The sequence below is a fragment of the Pseudochaenichthys georgianus genome, chromosome 21, assembly GCF_902827115.2.
Source record: "Pseudochaenichthys georgianus chromosome 21, fPseGeo1.2, whole genome shotgun sequence".
Classification (NCBI taxonomy): Eukaryota; Metazoa; Chordata; class Actinopteri; order Perciformes; family Channichthyidae; genus Pseudochaenichthys; species Pseudochaenichthys georgianus.
In genome coordinates, this window is record NC_047523.1 from 26703259 (window position 1) to 26727026 (window position 23768).

Here is a 23768-nt window from a genome sequence, read left to right on the forward strand (position 1 = left end):
ATTGTAGTTCAAATGGCTGGGGTTTATATAATAATTAGAGCCAATAAAGTAAAGCACTTGTACTTCTCAGCATTGTACATTTATTTATATAACACTGTCGTTTGACTCATTCAGCTTTAATGGCAATGCACTCAATATGTTGCTATGGCAACCGATTGTATGCAATTATCTTTAGGCCTACCAATGTTAAGTATTGTGACACGACGTCCTCAAACTCCTGTAGGGAAAGATTTCACTGATTGCTAAACTTAGAGACAAGTTCACGGAAGTTTCTCAAGTTAACTTCTGTGGTCAGGAGACTTGACAAAATTAATCTGTAACACTTAATTTCTGTTAACCCTGTCATTTTTTATCTAATCCTCCCTTCACCAAACTACGTTTACGCTTTGATCTTAGTTGCCTATAACTTTCAAAATATTTATCTTCGTATAATGCCTTTTGTAGCTTTTGTGTCCCATCTCTAGAATAGTATCCTCGTTCTGATCCTTCAGATCTGCAGGGCATCTGTATTAAAAGACGCATACTGTAAGAGACACGAAAAAACCTACGCTGCGTCTCTTTCTGGGTTGGCTAAAATGGGGGAAAAAGCAAACCTGAATGAGAATGTTTTTGCAAGAGTACTATTATAAGTGTATCATATGTTAAAAACTGGCTAATCTGCCGCTGTATTAAAATGTACATATACTTGGCTTTTAGTGGTAGAAAAGTTGCTCTCCCTATTTGAAGTGCTGCCCAAATTCAGTGAATACATGTAGATTAGATACTAGATTGATGAGTCCTGTTAGTTGCGAGCTGATTGGTCAGTGACATTGATTGCTGATTGACAGCACCTGTGAGAAATGAGCCAGAAGGCAGTGTGTTGAGTGGTGTGGAGTATAAAAGCAGCTTCTTCAGTTTGCTCTAGCATGAGCCACTCTTTCCATCAACACACAGTCTAATTGTAAAATCCAGCATTTACAATTTCCTGCTTCAAAATGGGTATGTTTTTCACTTTGTGTTCTTGGATTTGCTCAACCCAGTCTCACGGCATTTCGTGTTCACCAACACGATTTTTAATCTATTGATTCGTGTTCACCAACACGATTTGCCCCTTTTTTTCGTGTTGCACAGCACGATTTTAAAAGCAATGTATTTCTACTGGTAATGTGTTTCGTGCCTGCAGGCTGCAGCACGTCTTTTTCTCCGGTCGGGTCGAGGAAGACCGGAAGCTGTGTGGTTCATAAAAACATGTTCTTACTCAATATCAAGCCACAGTTATTGCTTTTATTTTAAATCGTATAATTTCGGACTTTTGTTGCCGTCTGTGAGGAAAATAAATGGGGCACAGAGCCTCAGGATACTGAAATCTGTATTTTTTTTAAATCTTTTTTTCTTTCTAATTTGTTATACTTTTCAAAATAACACACTGTTATTTACTCACCAATAACACACAATTATCCTTGCTTTTATTTATTGGTTTAATTCCATAATCTCTGGCTTTTTTGGTGTCCGTCAGGAACTGAATTTCAAAATAAATATAACCGGAAACAGACAGGCATTTTGAGCGATTACCCAAGATCCTCAGCTATGGTTTTAAGCTCGCTGATTGGATGTGTTAGCCGCAATGCATGCTGGGATTTGGTGTTTATATTATATGAAATCCGGAAAACATTTTAAAAGAATAAAATAATACTTAATTCCGAGTGCTCATGTCAAGTCATCACATAACGGCATTGTAATACACGGTTCGGCTGCATTACATATTACAGATCTGCCGTAGTTCTTTATTTAGAGCGCCCTGATGAGAAGACCTTTGGAAAAACTGGAAGAAATGCCGCCGAAACTGAATACGTGACGTGGATCATAAATATATCAACAATTAAACAACATCTTCAATTTCTCTTCACACAATACGTCTCCTTGCAGTATCAACACTAATTCGGCTGACTTTTACATTTGATCTAATTCATAGATAGGTTATATTTACACCATAATGGTGCACAGCTGATAGAAAAGGACTGTAGTTTTTTAAGATATTACTGATTTTCTTTGAATGTAAGAATGTAAATACTGAGTCTGAAATAGTATAGCAATATGCTGTAAAATGATGTGAAAGCATGCATAAAACTATACATCTTCAGATGTTGTACATACACACTAATAATACAAAGTTATTATGGCTGTGTGTACCTTGTGTGCACCTCCTAGTGGTTAAAGCACGTTATTGAATTATTGTTTTTATGTGTTATATTTGATTTAAAAAAAATATTAAGAGTACATACTTTCATAGGGGGAAAGTAGAAATATAAAAATCAAGAAGATACTATAAGTGATCTCTACAATAAAACAGTTTGGTGCAGGATGTAAGATATTAATAGGAGGAGGTGCAAAACAGAAAAACGGATTAACCTTTATTTAAACATTAAATAACAGATTAAGGTCTTTGGGGGTATCTATCTACAGATAAATATTAAGCCTGACAAAGTACTTAACGTCTAATATATTGCTTTCCTGCAATGTTAACTATGTTGAAGCACTTATTTTAACTGATATTATACACATTAATTATACTCTTATATATGTAGATAGAATAAGAAATGTGCAGAATATGACAGTTTAATGGTGGAGGTACACACATATTGATAGATGTCTTGTAATGCATTGTTGAGGAACCGGCTGTGACCCAAGTTTTTCATTCATTGCATAACTACACCGTAGTTGTGTATGATATGTCAATAAACCTTTGAAAATCTTGAAAGGGATGTGCAAAATAGCCATAATATACAGTCTTTAATTAACTATTAGTAGAGAATAACGAGTAATGAATATACTTTATTACTTGTTTCCATTCATGTCAATTGCAGATACATGTTTAGTCTTCTCAAGCACCAACTATCAAATATCTCTCCTGATTGTTGGCACTTGACCTTACCTGAATTTTACTCAGGTGTAACTAAAGTCTGATTTAAGGGTTGTTTATATTTCACATAATTAATCAGAATCTGCAAAGTAACTCAAATAAATGCAGTGGAGTAAAAATACCAGGTTAACCTCTGAATTTTAGTGGAGTAGAATTACAAAGTAGCAATGAGCTGTCATATGGGTATATATTAATGCTGCGCATTATGGACACAAGCGATTTTCACCCATTTATTAATTATATGTTTTACATTTGATAACACCAATGTGTTTAATACTGGCAACTTCTAATTGTGGGAAAAACGAAAACGTTCAGTAGAGACGTCCCATAGAACATTTTGCAAAACACAATAGACAGCATGTGTAGTTCTGGGGGGGCGTTCGATTCCAGTTTTGGATAGTCTGGTGTGGTTTCGTTCCATTTCACACAGCTGTTTGACGCTCTGCATAACCTTACGGGGACTGTAGTCCTAAACGATAGCTGGGGATTATGGGTAGTGTAGTGTCTTCGGCCATCCTAAACTCAGAAATGTTGACAATCGCAATGATGCTCGAAATGTCCCTTATAGGCCTACGTCTGTTTCCGGTTATTTTTATTTTGAAATTCAGTTCCTGGCGGATGCCAAAAAAGCCCGAGTTTATGGAATTAAACCAATAAATAAAAGCAAGGATAATTGTGTGTTATTGGTGAGTAAATAACAGTGTGTTATTTTGAAAAGAATAACAAATTAGAAGGAAAAAATATTTAAAAAAACAGATTTCAGTATCCTGAGGCTCTGAGCCCCATTTATTTTCCTCACAGACGGCAACAAAAGTCCGAAATTATACGATTTAAAATAAAAGCAATAATTGTGGCTTGATATTGAGTAAGAACATGTTTTTATGAACCACACAGCTTCCGGTCTCCCACGACCCGACCGGAGAAAAAGACGTGCTGCAGGCAGTAGAAATACATTGCTTTTAACATCGTGCTGTGCAACACGAAAAAAAGGGGCAAATCGTGTTGGTGAACATGAATCAGTAGATTAAAAATCGTGTTGGTGAACACGAAATGCCGTGAGACTGGGTTGATTTGCTGAGGGCTTGAGTGTATAGCTCATGTTCAGATTAAGGTTGAATCTCATAGGTATGTTTCTGTTCTGATGTGTTCTCATTTGAATCTTGTTTTAGCGTCAAAGAAAGTGTTGATTGTGTATGCACACCAGAGCTCTGGCTCGTTCAACTCTGCAGCCAAAGACGCAGCGGTGGAAGTTTTAACTGCTAAGGGCTGCACAGTAGAAGTATCTGACCTGTATGCCATGAAGTTTAAGGCCACTGCTACAGCTGAGGACATCACTGGTAAATACCTCACTGAAAAGAAATAGTTTAGCTTTGGTCTTCAGACTTGCAGCAAACATTTACTTTCCCTGCAGGAAAAGTTAAGAATGCAGATAACTTCTGTTACGGAGAGGAGACCAAACTGGCATGGGAGGCAGGAAAGCTTACTGCTGATATCACTGAAGAACAACGCAAACTCACTGAGGCTGACCTCGTCATTTTTCAGGTAGAGCCAGAATGAAAATGTGGTGTTCTTTTAACCCATGCCTCTGTTATGAACTAACCTCAAGCCCTACTTCTCAGTTCCCCATGTACTGGTTCACTGTTCCTGCCATCATGAAGGGCTGGATGGACCGGGTGCTCACACTGGGCTTTGCCTTCACCCACGAGAAGCGCTACAGCCAGGGAATCTTCAAGGTAACGAAGCAAATCAAGAGGTTTGCCTTATTGTTAAGCTAGCTCTCCTTACTTACAGTATATCTTGTCTTTTTCCACAGGACAAGAAGGCCATGCTCTCCTTCACCACTGGGTCTCAGGAGTGCATGTTCAGTGCAAATGGCATCAATGGAGACATGAATGTCACTCTTTGGCCACTGCAGGTATTTTATTTGGATGAATGATTATCATAAAGCTGTTCCAGAGGAAACATTTTTTTTAGTGACTGCATCAACAGCATTATTTCCCTGTTTCCTCCAGAATGGTATCCTGCACTACTGTGGCTTCCAGGTTCTGGCTCCTCAGATATTCTGGGCCCCGTCTCACGTTCCCTCTGAGGCACGCGGTACCATGCTGGAGGGCTGGCGCACACGCATGCAAGGCCTCCTGGGTGAAAACCCACTTGCTTTCACTCCCTTGGACTGCTTGAACGACATGATGTCCATCAAGCTCCTGTTGCGAAAGATTTTACTGATTGACACACACTAAACTTAGATCAAAGTTAACTAGTCACTGAAGTTTCCTAACATTGACCCTTTCAAGCTAAATAAAGTATGTGGTCATGACCCTTGACAAAATGAATCAGTAACCCCCTTTATTTAAACACTGTCCACCCTGTAATTTTGACCTAATTCTCCCTTCGCCAAACTACTTTTATGCTTTGATCTTAGTTGCCTACAACTTTCAAAATATGCTTCTTCGTATAATGCCTTTCTAGCGCTGCACATTTTTGTCCCATCTCTAGAATAGTATCCTCATTCTGATCCTTCAGATCTGCCTGGCCTCTTGGGAGAAACGCCCCGCTCCTTCCCTCTTTATGGGGAGAATTGTTTCTAGCTGAAACTCATTTGAAACCTGCTGAACAAAGAATTTGCTCTGATAGTGGGAACTTGCACTTGGGGAAACCATTCATGCCCCACAGATCAAAGCTGGAGGGTTGTGATGAGCGGTATTCTTTGTGGATCTGCAACAGGGATGCAACTTTTTTTTTCTTGGGGAAGTTTTGACTTAAATGTTTGGGTGGGCTGAATTGTGTGCACTGTTTTGGAATTGTTTTTAACAAATCAATCGTCTCGCATGCTGTCTGGTTGAAGCTGAAGTGCTCTACCATGTATACAGACATGCTGACGACCAAAGAAACTGCTTGCAAGCAGGTTTGGGCTCCACACAGACGCTTTTCCCAGAGAAGCAGCTTTTGTTTGGGTATGGAGGAAATTAGATGGGGGAGGGGCAGGGGGGCCACACTTGAGGAAATGGCATTGCACTCTGATGTCCAGAGCACAGCTTGTGACATGTAGGAACTCAACGGTGTGCATATTTCACAGCTGAGGTTTCCCAAGGTCAATGGGTGTTTGTTTGTGTGCAGTCAGGTCCAGTTTCATAATAACCTGTCTCTGCAGCCGGAACAATGTTAGTTCATTTCCTTATTTGGTTCTCACAAAACAGAAGACACTTTGAAATACTTATCCACACATGTACTAGTTGTATTGTGTTACGACTTCTCAGCTAAACACTAACTTCCCACATAAAAAGGAGCCTTAGAAGACAGAGCATTTAAGTAATGTCATGGGTTGAGTGTTTAAAATGTGTGAATCATTATGCAATTAACTTAATCTGCATCAGTATGTCTCAACAGAAACATGGTCAAATCCAAACATTTTCAGTCTCAAGTTTTTGGAGTTTTTTTCCCCTTTTATATATGCATCATTGTCCGAGACAGAGAACCAAAAAGCTGGTGTTTGAATTGCTGGATTTGGGGGCATTGAATGTTTGTGTATGTAAGAGTTATACCACAGTCTCTGTGTCCATCCTGCTTTTCCATTGTCTGTCCCAGTTCTCCCACACTGACTGCAGGGAAGGCCATTTTTGGCTGGTTCAATGGGAGGAAGTGGGCACCGTTTTGTACCAGATATGGAAGAGAGTCGCCGGAAATGTGCTGCTTGACTGGAAGCTCAAATACACACAATCATTCAGATAAAAAAGCAATGTAATGTTCAGAAGAAGGTTAAGTGAACCTGGGGATTTGTATTAGCACTGACCTTTAGCTTGTCTGAGTGCAAAGACTGGAAATGTGGATACAACTAGCCTGCTCTAACACAATCTAATTAATGGTTACCGTACAGATAGAGTGGTATTGATTTTCTCATCCACGCATCAATCTTTTCAACTTGGTGTCAAAATGTGAAAGTGTTCCTGAAAGGCTTATTAAAAACTTTAAAATGTTCATGTGAGAAGTATATTCATAAAGATAGGATCGGTTAAGACTGATGCTGAGCCAGATGTGATTAATTGTTCTGAGTTGACTTTAGGGTGGTTTGATTAGGCCGTAAAAGGGTCTCTGTGTTTGCACCAGATGTCATAAGGTTAACTACAGGCCTGCCATTAAACACAATGACCCAAAACCGAGAGCAGAAAAAGAGAGGGAGAGAAAGCAAATTATTGTTCCCAACCATCCCCTCATCTTTCAGAGGCTATATTAAAATCCAATTAATTATACCACCACGAAAACCACAGCTTGTTGAACTTTGCCTGAGTGAGAGAGTGAGTCCATGTGTGCATATACGTAATGAGAGTGAGGCACAGTTCAAGGCAGTTGAATTAAGATTGGCAGCAGGAAAGGTTTGTAATGAATAACTACACTATCGTTTCCCTTTTGAAGCTCTCACTGCCCCCTTTACCTTCGTACCACAGAGTGTCCATTGTATGTTCCCCATCATTTTGAAATGGAGGAATTCACTCTGACATCGGAGCACAATCATCCCCCAAATGAAACCAACACATTGCCTCTTAAATCAACGTATTCTTGCAGCAAATAAATATGTTTCCACAGTCTGTGTTAAAGACACAACTCTTTCCCTGACATTTTCTAAATGGTTTCACTTCAGGGAGTAACTTGCGTACCATTAGAACAACTGTTTCAGGTATTTTTATGGTTGTGTTTTTTCTCATAAACTCAGCATTTTAAACATTATCTTGAAAAATGTGCACAAAGATACATTTCTCAGGGCCCCTTTGTGATCACAACCTGAACAGCTGGTCAGATTAAATGATAAGAAACGGTGGACTAAAACAGCTGTGGAGGAACACAATCACAAATAGAGCCCAAGTACTCTTTATACAAAGTCCCAAAATGGAAATAAAAACATGGGTAAAAAAATAATAACAATCACTGCCTCCTTCCTCTTTTCATGAACCCCAGCAGGATGTGTCTTTCATGCTTTGCTCTTTTCATCCCCACCTCCATCCTTCTTTTGTGTTAGTCTTCTCCTCTCACCAGTGTGGAAATGCACAGGAAACTTTTACCACAATGGGACGTTTCACACATCTTTAGCTCATTAGGGATTTGAACGCTCACTGGAGGCACAGTTCTCTGGGGAAACTGACTTCTACCAACACTTTCACAAATCGTGATCCTTACATGCACTTCACTCAGTTCCCCTGGCAGTGATAGGGCCCAGGCCAGCCTGCACTGTGCAACTTTGAAACACTTACACGGAAGGCCTGCCACCATGGTGTTGATGAATGGATGGACATGACGCTATTGGCCTCCATTCAAGCTCTGATGTATGAAGTGCCTCGTACTGGGAAGCTGACGTGAGGCAGCAAAGCTGTTTCCTATTTACGAGCCGAGGCTTGAATGTAGCTGGGAGGTTTCAGGGAAGGCTCTTGGTGGTTTGGGGTATCAGAGTGACAGGGTTAAGACTGAAGTCAGCCATTATACTCCCCTGCTAAATCCTTTTTCAATATTGTAATGAAAAGCAGATCTCTGCTATCTGCACCACAGAGAGATGGGGGGAAATATCTCTGGTTCAATCTTCTTTTTGGATTTAGATTCATGCATCTCCCCGCAATATTTTTCCCACTGTCACATCATCAGCATAAACAATGAATGACTACAAATGGCCTCATGTGTTTTTGTCTGTGATTAAGAGATGACAATGCAGCTCAGGGTTACAAATGACACTGTAAGGAAAGATGAATGGGAGCGCTCACGTGAAGCTCTAGGCGTACAGGACGCTCAGCTCCAGATGCTGCCTGGTTTGCCACATCCTGGCCGTAATCCCCCTGCAGTGCCGTCTTCACTTGTGTGCATGCGATTTGTGTGGAGACCAATGAATGGAAACCACCTGGGTCAGATAAAAATGGCTTGAGGTCATTTTCCATCGCATTAGTGCTTTAGTGATTATGATCATTTCGGGCCGCAGGGTCATTTTTAAAGGACATGATATTTACAGCTATCGCCATTTAGATATTTTTCCATTAAATCGAGACAGGCTTCATTCTGTAAGCATGTTTATCTAAATTGTTTATTCCATCATACTGTTTGAGTGCAGTAGAGTCGTGTTTATATCCAATAAAGGCTGCCGTGTTTGGTTTTCCCTCAGTACTCACGCTCTTACAAAACTTGACATTTATGTTTGCAAATTGAACATCACTTTGTCTATGTTAAAACGGCCTGTTTACCACTGATGCAAAACATTTGCACACGCGATTCAAACCATGAACTTGATCCCTGTGAAGGCTTTCTCTGAACAGCCATCGGCTAGCAAGGCAACACCTAAAGGTATTGTTGCCCGTGAAGCTATTCCTCCAAAACACTAGCGCATTCCAGCAGTGCTGATGGTCCATTTTTCATACGTATAGCGTGACAGGACAATAGTGGTGAAAGTTAGCCACCTTATCTGCGAACTCCTTGTCAACGGCATGGAAAGACTGTCTCGTGAAGCATACATCAGGACTGTCTGGATAGGATTACTAGATTAGAGCTACAGCCCCAAGGAAACACCTGAGACAGACACCTTGTCATGCAGCCTGTGGACAGATTATGTCATTTACTAATCCATAGTGGACACTGACTGTCCCCTGGAGCAAGAAATTTCTTCAGCATTTATCCATCTTCTGCATGATCCCAATGACCTGGCTCATACTAATGAACATGGTGTGTATTTGTAAGCAGGACGAGTGGGAGTGAACAGGAACCTGTGAGTGAGTAACTGCTGCGTGCAGAGATGATAGACATAGTCAATGGACTGTATGAGCCACAGTCGGTCATGGTCGACAGCCAAGCATGAATTCAATAATGGATTCAGAGAAGTCAAAGAAAGAGAAAGAGAAAGGAAGGAATAAATACAAAAATAGGTTAACAAAGCCCCCAGAGAAAGACTATGTAAAAGGCAAGATTATAAAGATCCATTAACAGCCTTTTTAGGCCATGCTATAGCTTCAGGGATGTCAGTGTCCCTCCACCAATTGTAGTCTGGGCTTCTTAAAATGCTATGACATTTGGTGAATTTCAAGGCTTTCAAAGTTTCCATATAATGAATCCTACTGAACTTGTTAATACGCTAACTTTTTCTCCAGTGCACCTTGAGGTTGACAGTTGTGGTTACCTGTGAAATATCTTGACAGCTGAAGTGACTTCTCTGAGCCACAGGCAGGACAAAGATTGATGAGACAAAACAAAATGACAAACAATGTAGCCGACTTACTTTGCTGATCCCACTAAGTTTGAGGTCGACTTTTTCGGTCTTTATTGACAAACATTCATGTTGCCCAGAGGACATTGTGTGATAGCCTGACTCTTTATCAAGTTCTACCATCAGTGGACATGGTTAACTGTATACCTGCCTTACATCAACAAGCTAACATTATAATTGTGAGCATGTTAGCATTAAGCTCCAGTTCATTGCAACAAAGAAATCCCATTGCAGCCCAAAAATCCTCCATGGAGGTTTAGTATTTGTGAAACGTTCCTTGAGCAGAGAAAAGCAATCTTAAAATCTGTGATGTAACAACAATGTAAAGTTTATTGGCCCGAGCAGGAACTTGCAGGTGAGGCCAGGAGAGAAACACTGCTGCACGTCCACGTAACTAGGACCAAAACCCAGAAGCTACAACACTATTTGGCCTCTGTGCTAGGTGAGCAATGCTAATCATCTTTGAGTCTGGTATCCAGTTCTTATAATACATCCATGACTTGTCTTCATTGTGTTTAATAACAAAGGATCATTGCAATACAAAGGTTTTGCAGATCTCTGAAAAGCATTATGCTACCTACTGAACACCAAATGGCAGACAGACAGTTAGCATCTAACTGATGAACTTTGTGCAGCAGTTGGCAGCTACACAGTTGTTTATTCGTACAGCAGTTGGTAGAGCAAACAATGCAAAACTAAAAGGAGAGTAAATATTTGATGCCAGATGGCTAGAAAACCAACTCCAAATGAATGCTAATGTTGCTCTGTGGCTGCTGGAAGTGTACCAAAGTTCACTAAATCAATTTAAAAGAGAATTGTGTACATCTTGCTTATGCTGTCCCCAAGTGGCCAAAACAATCTAGTTTGAGAAATAATTGTTTCGACATTCCTGTTCAACACAAAGCCTCTTAGTATTTTCCCACTTCTTTTTTGCACGTTTGACATTTGAGCAGTTCTCAGGTTTCACTGACATTCGAGGGGCTGGTGTGAGAGATGCTCTGTCAATGTGAGGAATGCCTTAGTTGCTACATTCCCTGACAGGGACGCGCTCTTTTAGCCAAACAGGCACCTGCATGAATATATCCCTGGGAAACACAAAAGATCACCTCATCACAAACTAGCAGAACAACAGCATTAGAAAAAAAAAACATTTGCTTGAAATCTGGAGACAAAGCCCACATGAACAAATAGCTGCCAACCTTTTGTCCTCTGAATTGTTGAAGGCTGCTACGTGTTCACACACTCAATTCACAAGCTCCATCCACTGTGAGCACTGCTTTCAGCTTCACCCTTATTTCTCCTTTAAAGATAATTGTAAATGAAAAGGTGATTAAATATAAGATGAGTGAGGTTAGAAGAGCAGGGGATGAGGGGGAATTAGAGGGAGCCTCAGAGCGGGAGGGACGGCTGTTGAAGATAAAGATGTGATTGAGAATGAGTTTGAGGGGGACCCTCTGAATGGAGATTTGCACGAAAATAGATTGTGTCTGTCAGACCCCCCACCGTGACGCAGGGCTAGAGTACAATAGAAATGGCAATGGTCATTAGGAATAACTCTCAAACGTTCTTCCTCTGTTTTTCTCAACTTTTCTCACATGCGCCCATCCCCCCTCCTTATTTTGTAACGTCATCATCACCCTGTTTCCCTTATGGAGTCGCCAACGCTTTTCCATATCCTTAACTGTTGATCACTCTGTTTTTCTTGTGTGTGAAAAAGTTTGCAATGAACTAGGCCTCTTTGAAAGGACCTACACTGTTTGACAAGTGGACAAATAAACTGCTGGAAGTGATTTGAGCAGAAACATTTTGATGCAAACATATAGCTGCATGGAGCCTGGACAGACCATGGCCTTTTGGTCACTTTGGTAAATAAGTTTTCAGCTCAATAATGACCTTTCACCTTTATGAGGTGAACTTCTAAGCCAACAGTTGCCTACACATTCAGCCAACTGAGCCAACAATAGCATTAGTTTGGGGTTATTTTTCGAGCCACGTGATGAGTCCCGTATTCATTCTTTTATAGATCTGTCTGGTAACCACCAACCTTTGTGATATATCTGGCTCTTTAGCCATGCGCTAACTTTGTCCGTCTGTCGCTTGGTGTTTGGCAAGTACCATACAGTGGGTTTATCAGGGCCTTTTTAAAAACTGAAAACAGCTGCCTGTTACTTCTAGGATATACATGCATGATAGCCATGGCAGTTAACTGGTATTGTTTTAAACCACAGTTGTAGGGGTCTTAAACAAGTTCTCTGGTGGTTAAGTAAATAAGGTATGTGATATAATATTTACTAAAAGAAATAAAGAGCAAATTCAAGTGAATTCTTTTTAGAAGTGCAGAGAAAATCTACTTTGAATTTGATTTCACTTAACTTTCACACATTTTCCCCTCATGTATAATCCCTTTGTTTGGTGTTATTGTGTTTAAGTATGTTCAAGTTTGTTACATGGCTATTGAATGGCTCACACAGTTTATATTAAGTAATCCTTTTTCATCCAATTCTAATTAGATTGTTACACAGAAAATGTTTCTTGCAGAAGGTGTATGTTAGCTGGATGGCCTTTTTCCACTCCACACATACACCCACACCCCTGCTGTTCCCAGTCCGGCCTCCCTGTGAATGAGGACAGCAGAACAGAGGTTGGCAGCAGTCTGCAGAGCTACGGATGCTTATCAGAAAGGCTTACAAATCCCCCCCGATGCTCCTGATACGGAGGACAATGGGTATGCGTGCGTAGTGGGAGCTCTCTTTAAAGCCTCATTGAAACTGACTTCACTCCTTTGCTCTTTAATGAGGTCAGTGTGTAGCCCTGCTAGCCGTATCTCATCATTGAATAAAGGGCATATAGTAATAATAAACGTCACTGGGGTGACTTGTGCGTCAACAATATATTTTTCCTAAAAAAACATGCTGGACATATTGTACCATGTTAAGTCAAATACTTAAATCATTGGACGTGACATCAAAATAATCGTGTTCAGTTTTGAGTTCACAGTATATTATCATGATTTCACATTTCAAACATGATTAATGTGTATACTATTACAAATTCCACAGTTTCTTCCTTCTTTTTGTGACTGCGTCTTTGGGTTGAACTTGAGGTTAATGGCTCTGGTGGGAGCAGCTGTGAGGCCACCAGAGTTGCAGGTGAGCATTCAGTCCCCATGCTTTGTGCTGCTTCCAGAGGATGTGCCTGAAATGAGACTGAATAAGGCTCAAACAACAATGAAACAACAAGAGGTCTGCAGCTGATGTTGTTGTTCACAGTTTCAAGATAAGCATCGCATTAATAACGTTTTTTTTTAGGTTGAAACAGGAATAAGGTTTTTGGAATGGTTCGTTATTCGGAGGGTGTTTTCAGTTGGCCCTGTGGTACTTGGTGATGGGTTTAACCCGTTTGTTGGTTTTGGTTGGAAGATGTGGTTGACTGACTGTCTGACTCTCTGGTTTCATATTTGGGTGTCTGGGGCGAGGCTCGAGTAATTGCCCTTGTAATATGGTTTCATGTGGTTAATGTGTATTGTGCATAGTGTTCCTTCTACATTTGTCCTATTGTAAATTAAAGGTTGGTCACTATATCATTTAAAAATTTGATTTTTCTTAAGTTTGCACAATATGTCATACATGTTTTTTTCTTTCATACGGTACGTCCACACGACAGCGTCACGTTGAAGCTTGTCGGTGGGCGTGTCTGTCGTGCGACCAACAACCAATCACATTAATCCCCCGGCCCGGAAACACAAGCAGGCGGTTTGATTGGCTAGAGCTTGTACTGGCATATGATTTGATTGGCTGGCGCTTCCGTCAACGCTTGAAAAGTTGAACTTTTCTCAACTTTCGAAGCGAGCAACGGAGGCAAAGTGACGCGACGGAACCACAATGCAGTTCGGCAAAGCGTGACGTCACCCCATTCAAAGTGAATGGGAAGCGTCTCCGTTGAAGCAAGCGACACTGCCGTGTGGACATACCGCTACGGTACGTCCACATGGCAGTGTGCGTTGAAGCTTGGCGGTGGGTGTGTCTGGCATGCGACCAACAACCAATCACATTAATCTCCCGCCCCGGACACACAAGCATGCGGTTTGATTGGGTAGCGCTTGTACTGGCATATGATTTGATTGGCTGACGCTTCCATCGAAGCTTGAAAAGTTGAACTTTTCTCAACTTTTGAAGCGAGCAACGGAGGCAAAGCGACGCGACAGAACCACAATGCACTTCGGCAAAGCCTGACGTCACCCCCTTCAAAGTGAATGGGAAGCGAAATACGCTGCTGTGTGGACGGGCCGTTACAATATTACAGGCCCTCGTATACTGATTCAGACCCGAATACCATATTTAAACTTTTGGCAACATAAAGTTTATAGCTAGATTTAATTATTTATTTATAACCATAACACTATAGCAGCCAGTAAAACAAAGCATCTAAACAGGCTTAGGGCTTTTATTTTCAATTTCTTTTTCAAGTCGTTTTTAATACTATACACAATATATCTATTTGCATTATTATTTAATGCCTTCTTGCATGATGGTCACTAAAATGTTAATTCCTTGCATGCTTTGGATGATGCTTTGATAATAGCATAGAATATAATTGCACTGCTGTGCATGTACAATTATGGACATGTATAAACCTGCATGCCAGATAAAAACCTACATGAAGCAAAAAAAACACACACGATGTTCATCAATGTGGAAATATTGTATGATATATTATACATCAAGCGTCGTAAACCGGAACTTCAACGTGTTCTTCTTTCCAAGCCGAAACTCTCCGGCCTGTTTATTGAACGCCCCGGGCGATGCCATGTGAAAGCGCTGTTAGGACCAGCCTCGGAGGCGTAGCTCTGCAGAGTATCAGCAAGTGCAGAACAAGGAATAGGCTCAGATTCACTCAAGGAGGCGGAGAGTGGCGCACACAAGTTAACCGTAGTGGAGTTAAAGTGTTCTTCAGCACCGAAAAACATACATCTGTTCCTTTAAAGAGAATACTTCAGCGAGGAAGCAGAAAGCAAAGACAGGTAAGCTGCTTGTATGATTTAATGTGGGGTGGAGGGCTAGTTTCTCGGCTTTCCAACAATTTACTGATCCCAGAGATGCTCGATACCTGCGATAGTCAGTGTGTAGATGCATGAAGAATATAGGATTCAATGCTGTGTTATTGTCAAAAGTCTAAACTGCACAACGTAATGTAGTTATTTCCACGCTGATTATCTTTATAAACAAAGATAACGTAATTATTATTTAAAAGTGTATTGTTTTTTTTAAATACAGATACCAAACCGGGATAAAAAAAACATATGCTGAGTAGGCCTATTGCTACTGAAACATAAACTTCTTATAGGAGTAAAATATTATCTTTTGTGATTTTTTAAAAAAAGTTCTCTATCTCCCCAGCGTGCCTTCACACTGTTTATTTGCCTCTCAGTCCAAGGACGCAGTGAAGCTACTGTATACCAAACTGACTGATAAGAGAAGTTTGTTCCCAGCTGATACAAATCAACAATGACAACAATGACATTGTATGTGTTCTGGGCTCTTTCGCTGGATTCGCTATTTGTGCGTAATGACGCACAAAGCAACACTTTTACTTTATAAAGAAACCTGATTTCATCTATTAAAAGGTCTTTATGGCAAACCTAAGCCTGTAGATATAGACTGACAGGAGAAACCTGCAACCTGCACCTGCAACCTTATTGTCGAGGTGATTAGCATGAAAATCGCCTTCAATCGGTTTTATTGTGTGTGTATTGAGTAACAAAAGACGTGTTCAGCTCATTTGTAACTGGGTGCTTGCGAGGAGAGAGAGAGAGAGAGAGAGAGAGAGAGAGAGAGAGAGAGAGAGAGAGAGAGAGAGAGAGAGAGAGAGAGAGAGAGAGAGAGAGAGAGAGAGAGAGAGAGAGAGAGAGAGAGAGAGAGAGAGAGAGAGAGAGAGAGAGAGGAGAGAGAGAGAGAGAGAGAGAGAGAGAGAGGCTACATCTTATGTCTCTGTTATCTGTTGGTTTGGGTGTTAAGAGGTTAATTAGCTTGAAGCCTGTGGGGCTACCAGGTATTTTCCATATAATATGAGGGAATTAGACAGAGACCATTGTGAGGGATTATCTCAGTATAGAAAATCACCCTGTTACAATGAATAGCACTTTCCACTGTCTTGAAGTATTTGAAAGTAAAATGAAAGATAGGTTTTCTGATTTAAAGAAAAGAAGGTTTATTTACAGGCGGTGGTGGACATTACCTTATTTAGGTATTAGATGATAAAAAAACAAGGCAGGATCCTGCGTTCAACATGTTGTATCAAGAAGATGAATTCAAAGAAAATGTAATACATCTTCTATTATAGTGTGATTTTATATTTCAGCCAACTGAAATCCCATGAAACACATATCTGCAAACATCACATTGATGCAACCACATGCTTTTAAATATATAACCAGATACTTAAAGCTGTAAACTTTAAGTATCTGTAATTGTAGCTGTACAATAATAATTATAAGAAAAAAAAGGAATACAAATTGGAAAAATAGATAGCAGATTACAAAGCCAGACATAACACACACTCGACAGCTGCACATCTAAATATGTTCCAGGTGTCCTTGTTTATCCTTTTTTTCACTTTGCCTTACTCTTTCATCATCCTCTGTGACTTTTAAACCGATTAGTGTACAGCACAAGTCTCCTTCACAGACAGATGTCTGACAGGGTCACATTTCACTATTTTCCAGCGTGCTGTGTCACCCAGTGGTCGGTGACCCTCGTTGTAACCTTGGTCGGACCATTTTGCTGGCGTCAAGCCTCCTGCTGATCACTGCACACAATTCACTCTGTGGGCGTACAAGTCAGTGAGGGGCAACAGCGGGGTTAAGCCACTCATGCTCTGGTTTTGATCTATTACCTATCACCTCTGATCTATCACGCTGTGGCATGCCGTCATTTAGGGCAGCTAAGCAAGACATCACAGCAAAGGAAATTGGGAGTGCAGGCCATGCATGGCTTCAATGGCCCTTTAGGCTCAAAAGCATCAGATACCAGATTATTGGAATGCCTTTCTGCTCCAGACTACCACCTCTGTGATCTGGCATATTGCTTCATTCCCCTTACTCATAGCATTCTTGCACCCTATAGTTAAAATTGTGTGCATGTGTGGCTGTGTTATAAGATTCAGATGTAAAATGACGTATTGAGGTTATGAGCAGCCCCTTCTTTGATCATCTGGGTGGTGACAGCTCCCCTCTCACCCTCTCCATCAAGAGCAGAAGAGAAACATGTTTTTCTCTTGTTTGTGTTTTACTATAACAAGCATGTTAAAAGAAAACATATTTTAAATTGACATCAGATTTCCCACCCTGACCCAAGTTTTATCTCGGAATGCCCGGAACGTTCCGGAAATACACCCTGTTTGGATTTCTCGATCCCACTTCCTTATGTCTAATCTGCACTCTGTGCCAGCCGAGCTAATATAAACATTTATTGTACTGCTCCTGACTGCACATCAATCACACAGTTTGTGACGTGGCAACAGAGACTCATGAAAGCAGTGTTTTAACAAGTTAACCGCATTAAGATTCTTCAGGATCTGGTGGCATACCACAAGTAGCTTTCTGTTTTATTAGTTCATGCAGTCTGAGTCCACATGGGTAAAACAAGCCATGCTTTATGAACCAAATATTGCTTTTAAATATGATACCAGCATGCATGTAGTTGTTGGATCCTTATCCAGATAACTTTTTGCCACAAGAAATGATGAGGTGCTATCTTGTTTTTACAGGTTCTATCCCAGTCAGAGGTGGTGTGTGTTACCTCCCAGTGGTCTGTGGTCTTCTCCCTGCGCTGAAAAATGAGTCTGAGCACCAGTGAGCTGGAGGACCTGTGGGAGTCGTTGGGGGACCTCAACTTCTCTGAAGCCTTCAGCAACATATCCAGTGTGGATACAATGGTGTGCGCCACGGCTTTCAACCGCAACGCTCTGCTGTACTCCATGTGTGTCCTCTACACGTTTATCTTCGTTGTTGGTCTGGCTGCCAATGCTCTGGTCCTCTGGGTAAACATCCGTGCACAAAGAGACTCCACGCCTCGCCATGAGACACACATGTACATCGCCCACCTGGCAGTCGCAGACCTGTGCGTGTGCGCCACCCTGCCCGTGTGGGTGAGCTCTCTGGCCCAGCACGGCCACTGGCCCTTTGGGGAGGTGGCGTGTAAACTCACACACCTACTTTTCGCCGTCAACCTCTTCGGCAGCATCTTCTTCCTTGCCTGCATGAGTGTGGACCGCTACCTGAGCTTGACGAAGAGTGGAGACAACGAGGGGGGAGCGCGCAGGAAGCTAATACGCCGCGCAACGTGTGTGGGAGTGTGGCTTTTGGCTTTGGTTGCCTCCCTGCCTGACACCTACTTCCTACGCACTGTGAAGTCAACACAAGGGGACACCATGCTGTGCAGGCCTGTGTACCCGGAGGGAAACCCCAGGGAGTGGATGGTGGGGGTGCAGCTGAGCTTCATCCTGCTGGGCTTCGCTCTCCCCTTCCCCGTCATCGCAGTGTTTTACGCCCTGCTAGCCAGAGCTTTCTCCCGCTCCTCTTCTTCTTCATCGTCTTCCCCAGTGGAGCAGGAGCGCCGTGTGAGCCGCAGGGTGATCCTGGCGTACATAGTGGTGTTTCTGGGCTGCTGGGGGCCCTACCATGGCGTCCTGCTGGTTGATGCCCTGTCTCAGATGGGTCTGGTGCCTCTGACCTGTGGAATGGAGAATGTGATCTATGTGGCCTTACACCTCACCCAGTGCCTGTCCTTGCTCCACTGCTGTTTCAACCCCATTCTCTACAACTTCATCAACAGAAACTACCGCTATGACCTCATGAAGGCCTTCATCTTTAAATACTCCACAAGGACTGGCTTGGCTCGCCTCATCGAGGCTTCCAACATGTCTGAGACTGAGTACTCTGCTGTAGCTGCAGACAACCCACCACAGATCTGAAATGTAATACCTAAAATAGCATTTCCTGAACACTGTTTCTAAATCTGAATGACTGTAATGCAATATAAACATGTGTTACAACTGATTTGTTCTTATCATAATCAGTCCACACACAGGATCCTATGTATAGAAATCTGCTTGAGTCATGTAGAGAAGCTTGAAGACAGGCTAATATCAACGTGGATGGATCAATTTAAAAGCACTTAGAAAGCAGTCTTATAAAAACAGCTGATACTGAATTCACAAAAATATCATTTGTAAAGCCAAAACAGTAGCCGTAAATGTTTAAAAGTATTGCTTGTAATATGTATGTAGGAATGTACTGTATGTTTGTGTGTGTTTGCGTGTATGGCGTGCTTTATCTGACAGGCATTGAATATCAATAGTATCAACAGATTAGTATTGTTAATCTTTTTATCAATTTGTATTTATATATTTACATTCAAACTGTTTGGCCTCTTTCATGTTGTAAATATTTCATGTTGAAAGTCTTCACACACTGATGTCTGCTCAGTGTTTCACTTCATACAAAGCTGCTTCATGTATTTCGTCGAGCCACTGACTGGCTCGGTGTTTCAGTCCTGCTGTCTCATTGTAAACCATAACCTCATGTCATATCAGTTGATCCCTTCAGACAAAAGAAAACATGCGTTCTTTTTTCCATAGTGAAAATATTTCTAATGTTGTGAAATGTTGAGATGCAACTCTCATGCCTGTACACTCAATAGGAAGCTACAACTAGCTGCTGATAAGTTTAGCTTTGTATAAGAACAGGAAACGGGGGGAAAAATCTATAACAGCAACTCGAAAGCTCACTTATTGACATTCCATATTTATTTGTTAATCTTTACAAAGGACAGATTTTTTTGGGGAGAGTTTAACGTGCTGAGCTATTTCTGTTTGGACGCAGTGACTTTCTGTTGTCTTCCAGTCTTTGCGCCAAGCCAACTAAAGATAATCACATGTCAGCTCGAGTTATATATTTATCATACAGACATGCTAGTGCCGTAACTCTCTGCAAAAATGCAACAAAAAAAGCAAACTTCCAAAATGTCCAACTGTTTCTTTCTAGAAAGCTGAGGTGTTGTGCTTGCAAAAGATTTACAATGTCCTCACAGCACATTATTCACTTATATTATATTTCAAAGCATTGTCTGGAGGGGTCAGCTGGGACTACTGAGCTTGAAGAGCAGAAACATTATTTGTTTTCTACAGAATGACGTAATATTCTGCAGTATATTGTTGCTATACTTTACATCAGTGCTAATAGTGGAGAGCACATGTCCATGATGTATGAATCCTCCTAAATCAGCACAAGGGCCACAGATGGCTAACCCTTTTATGACCAAATAACAGAATTAATAATTCCTCTACTTAACTTTAATATAAGCAGCAGCTGTGGTGTGTAACAGTCAAGCCACAACAACATCATAGTTTTACATTATTGTTGTGTGTGTGTGTGTGTGTGTGTGTGTGTGTGTGTGTGTGTGTGTGTGTGTGTGTGTGTGTGTGTGTGTGTGTGTGTGTGTGTGTGTGTGTGTGTGTGTGTGTGTGTGTGTGTGTGTGTGTGTGTGTGTGTGTGTGTGTGTGTGTGTGTGTGTGTGTGTGTGTGTGTGTGTGTGTGTGTGTGTGTGTGTGTGTGTGTGTGTGTGTGTGTGGACAGCCAGAAGTTATGTGTCATAAACATGGAGTTATACAGTTTACTCACTGTCTGTTGTAGGAAGCAACATGTTCTTTTGTTATGCTGACATGAGATTGGTTACACATTAATGTTTTTACTCTGAAAATATTTCATCTTGTCATCAGAAAAGACTGGGACACATAACATGTGTCTACAAGAACGAAGACATTCCTTTGGTATTGTAATGTGTAACATCTGTTTTGTTATATATTAAATTTTAGAAAATGTTTTGCCCCATGGCCTCGTTTTTTTTTGCACTTGTCAAACTAATCCCACAATCTTTTGTCCTCCATGCCCTGAATTTCCTACAAAAAAGGTGTTTGAACGGAGAAGCTGAAATGGAATGTGCTTTTACTGCTCCACTTGCTGCATTGAATCCCTAAATAACAAACAATCTCATCCAGCTGAAACACAACATATGTGTTTTGTCCCAGCTGTCATGGGATCCATGTACTGTACTCCAGGCAAGTCACGGTTGTCAAATGACTCCTGCTGGTTTAAAGGCACAGACTGACTTTTCAGGGTCCAATGAAAAACATTAAATGAAGTTGTTTTCTTACATCTTGTATAAAAAGGATAAATTAATGTGATTCCTCATCAAGTGAGACAAGAATAAAATACATTAGCTTCACATAAAAGTATTTTTTTTAATACTGATTAGTAATACTAATGTTGCTTTGCTGTCGGTTGCACTTTCACAAAACGAATTGTCTCTTAGGGACAACAACTCATCAGTATTTTTTCCTTTGACCCCAGTACTTGACCTACTGACCTGTGGGAGGGATAACACCATGCTACTGTTATCTTCAGGATATGGGACAACCCTCCAGCCGGCCTTCTTGCAATCAGCTGCCATTTCTAAGTAATGATTCAGTTTCTTTAGGCAGCCTCTCCCTCCTCCTCCTCTGGGAGGATGAGCTCAATGAGGAAGACAATCTTTGTGGCCAAGGACCCCACCACTATTGTCCGGGCGGAGGGATGTGGTGATCTTCTTGGGAGATCTCCCTGCAAAGGTCAACTTACTTTTGCCTGAGGAGTTGGTGCAGCTTCCCTCCTGTCGTGAGGAAATGGATACATACCTTTCTGTTAAAGAGAGTTGTTTGTGTTCTCAATTTAAAGAAGACATATAAAAAGTTAAACTGGGTCCCAAGTGACTCTTTACTTTTTCATTCTAGTTTGTTTACCTCTTGCCTATATTCCCAGTGTTTGGGCCTCCCTTTTCAGTATCTGGTCACGCCACCAGCTGTGGTGCCCTTGAGACAGTTTGTCTGTCTTGCTAACAGGGTTTGTTGAAGGTTTGTATTTCCAAGAGCCCTGCAGCTCTGCCCTCTTTGCTGAACACCTGGTTGGACAGCGTGTTGTAGGTTAATCTGATGAGGAAGTTGTGCAGGGATTTCCAAAGGTCAGACCAAGTGATTGATCTGCTGACGATACCGTCCTTCTCCGCTGTGACACTGCCTTGATCTTGCAGCGCTCCTGGTGTGCAGTGGTCTTCTCTGTCGCAACCAGGAGCCCCCCCCCTCCTTTTTCTTGTATGAATGATTTTCCTCACACAAGACCTACTCGTCTGACCTAAACCCCATCAATCTCTTCCTGATGTTGCAGCCTGCTGATGGTTTGCTTCAGGTCAGTGAACTTCCACAAAGTAACTCACTAAACAAGATGACGTGTAAATTAAAGGGCTTTGTAGTCACTGGAATGTCAATTGTTTTGTTTTTCACGAAGTACGGGCCAGGTTAACACTAGCCCTCTGGCAAAAGGTCAGCTGTGAGCTTCTTTGTACAGTGTGGAGGCGTAGAGAAAAAAACCTTTAAGAACTCAATATAACATTCGATGAGTTATGATATACAAAAGGTTATTTTAAGGGGGAATGAATCCTTTAACATCAATGCGGAAGAAACAAAGATATAGTCTGTTTTATTTCACATGATATGGACAAAACAACTCTTACCATTGCCGACAGTTCAGTCAGAGATTTGGGTGAGTTATGCTTGTTGCTGCTAATGTAGCCGCTAACCTTGAGTAGAGATAAGGAGTGTGCTACAGCTAAGTTCTTTTCACTCCAACTCCAGATATTTTTCATTGTCAAACTTTAGCCCTAACAGACTCCAAGTCATCAGCTTTGTGTAGCTCTCTCTGGGGCCACGAAAGCCTAGAAACACATTTTCTCACACATGTAGTAGTAGTCTCTTAGACATGTAAACAGACTTAAATGTATGAAATCAATAAGGTTCCCCTTTAAAACCTACCCAATTCCAGTTTATAATAATCAATGCATCGAAATACCTAATTGCCAACCTGAGGGCTTTCTCATGAGAGTCTGGGGCCCCGGGGCAGTTGGTAATCCAGACTCCAAGAGAGCTTGTTCAATTTATTCTTTACAGCAGGCTAATAACACCCTGAAGCGGTATTCAAATACATACACATTGACACATGCACATACACTCATGCACACACTGAACTTGACTATTAAATGCAAGTCAATAGCATTTGTATTTATTATTTCAAATCAGACTTAATCTCATAGCCTTATTCCAAACTGTTCCACTGTAACAATAGATGTCCAATACATATACTGTGTGAACAGAGCGTATCACACACTTCTGCTGCTCCAAGACTGACCAGCCTTTGTTTTGCTTGGCACGCACATATGCTGCCAAGTGCTTTGTTTCCTTTTACAGTTTGCCAGTTATGACTTTCTTCTGTTTCTATTATAAGTTGCTTGTACAATATGTGTCAAACACACTACTGGGCCAGTCTCCTAGGCAAACCCAAACAATCAAATCTGTGTAAAATGTAAAAGTGGTAACACAGGAGTAAAAAGGTTCCCCTCATAACACTTTATGCTTGCAGTTTTCGGTTGAAACCAGCTGGAATGCATACAGTCATATCAATCTGTCCAATCCAAACCAGAGGATAGATTTACAGCAATTGTGAGATATGAAAAGCTTAGTGTTCCAAAACTAGACATAAAATCCTCCTATGCAGCT

The 23768-nt window shown here is 41.2% G+C and overlaps 2 protein-coding genes across 2 annotated transcripts; both read left to right on the forward strand.

Moving 5' to 3' along the window:
- Positions 1–869: 869 nt before the first annotated feature.
- On the forward strand, positions 870–6077 carry LOC139432828 (ribosyldihydronicotinamide dehydrogenase [quinone]-like). The gene is made up of 6 exons (XM_034110679.2): positions 870–978; positions 4069–4236; positions 4311–4441; positions 4519–4632; positions 4713–4814; positions 4912–6077. The coding sequence occupies exons 1-6, from the start codon at positions 975–977 to the stop codon at positions 5137–5139; spliced, it is 747 nt and encodes a 248-aa protein (XP_033966570.1). The 5' UTR covers positions 870–974; the 3' UTR covers positions 5140–6077.
- Positions 6078–14958: 8881 nt separating this feature from the next.
- On the forward strand, positions 14959–20616 carry LOC117466989 (atypical chemokine receptor 3-like). The gene is made up of 2 exons (XM_034110531.2): positions 14959–15147; positions 17892–20616. The coding sequence occupies exon 2, from the start codon at positions 17961–17963 to the stop codon at positions 19095–19097; it is 1137 nt and encodes a 378-aa protein (XP_033966422.1). The 5' UTR covers positions 14959–15147; positions 17892–17960; the 3' UTR covers positions 19098–20616.
- Positions 20617–23768: the final 3152 nt, after the last annotated feature.

Coding starts and splice junctions, on each gene's coding strand:
- LOC117466989 (XM_034110531.2), top strand. CDS start 17,961: ATGAGTCTGAGCACCAGTGAGCTGGAGGACCTGTGGGAGTCGTTGGGG.
- LOC139432828 (XM_034110679.2), top strand. Junction 4,237..4,310: donor TACAGCTGAGGACATCACTG/GTAAATACCTCA, acceptor CTTTCCCTGCAG/GAAAAGTTAAGAATGCAGAT. Junction 4,442..4,518: donor CTGACCTCGTCATTTTTCAG/GTAGAGCCAGAA, acceptor CCTACTTCTCAG/TTCCCCATGTACTGGTTCAC.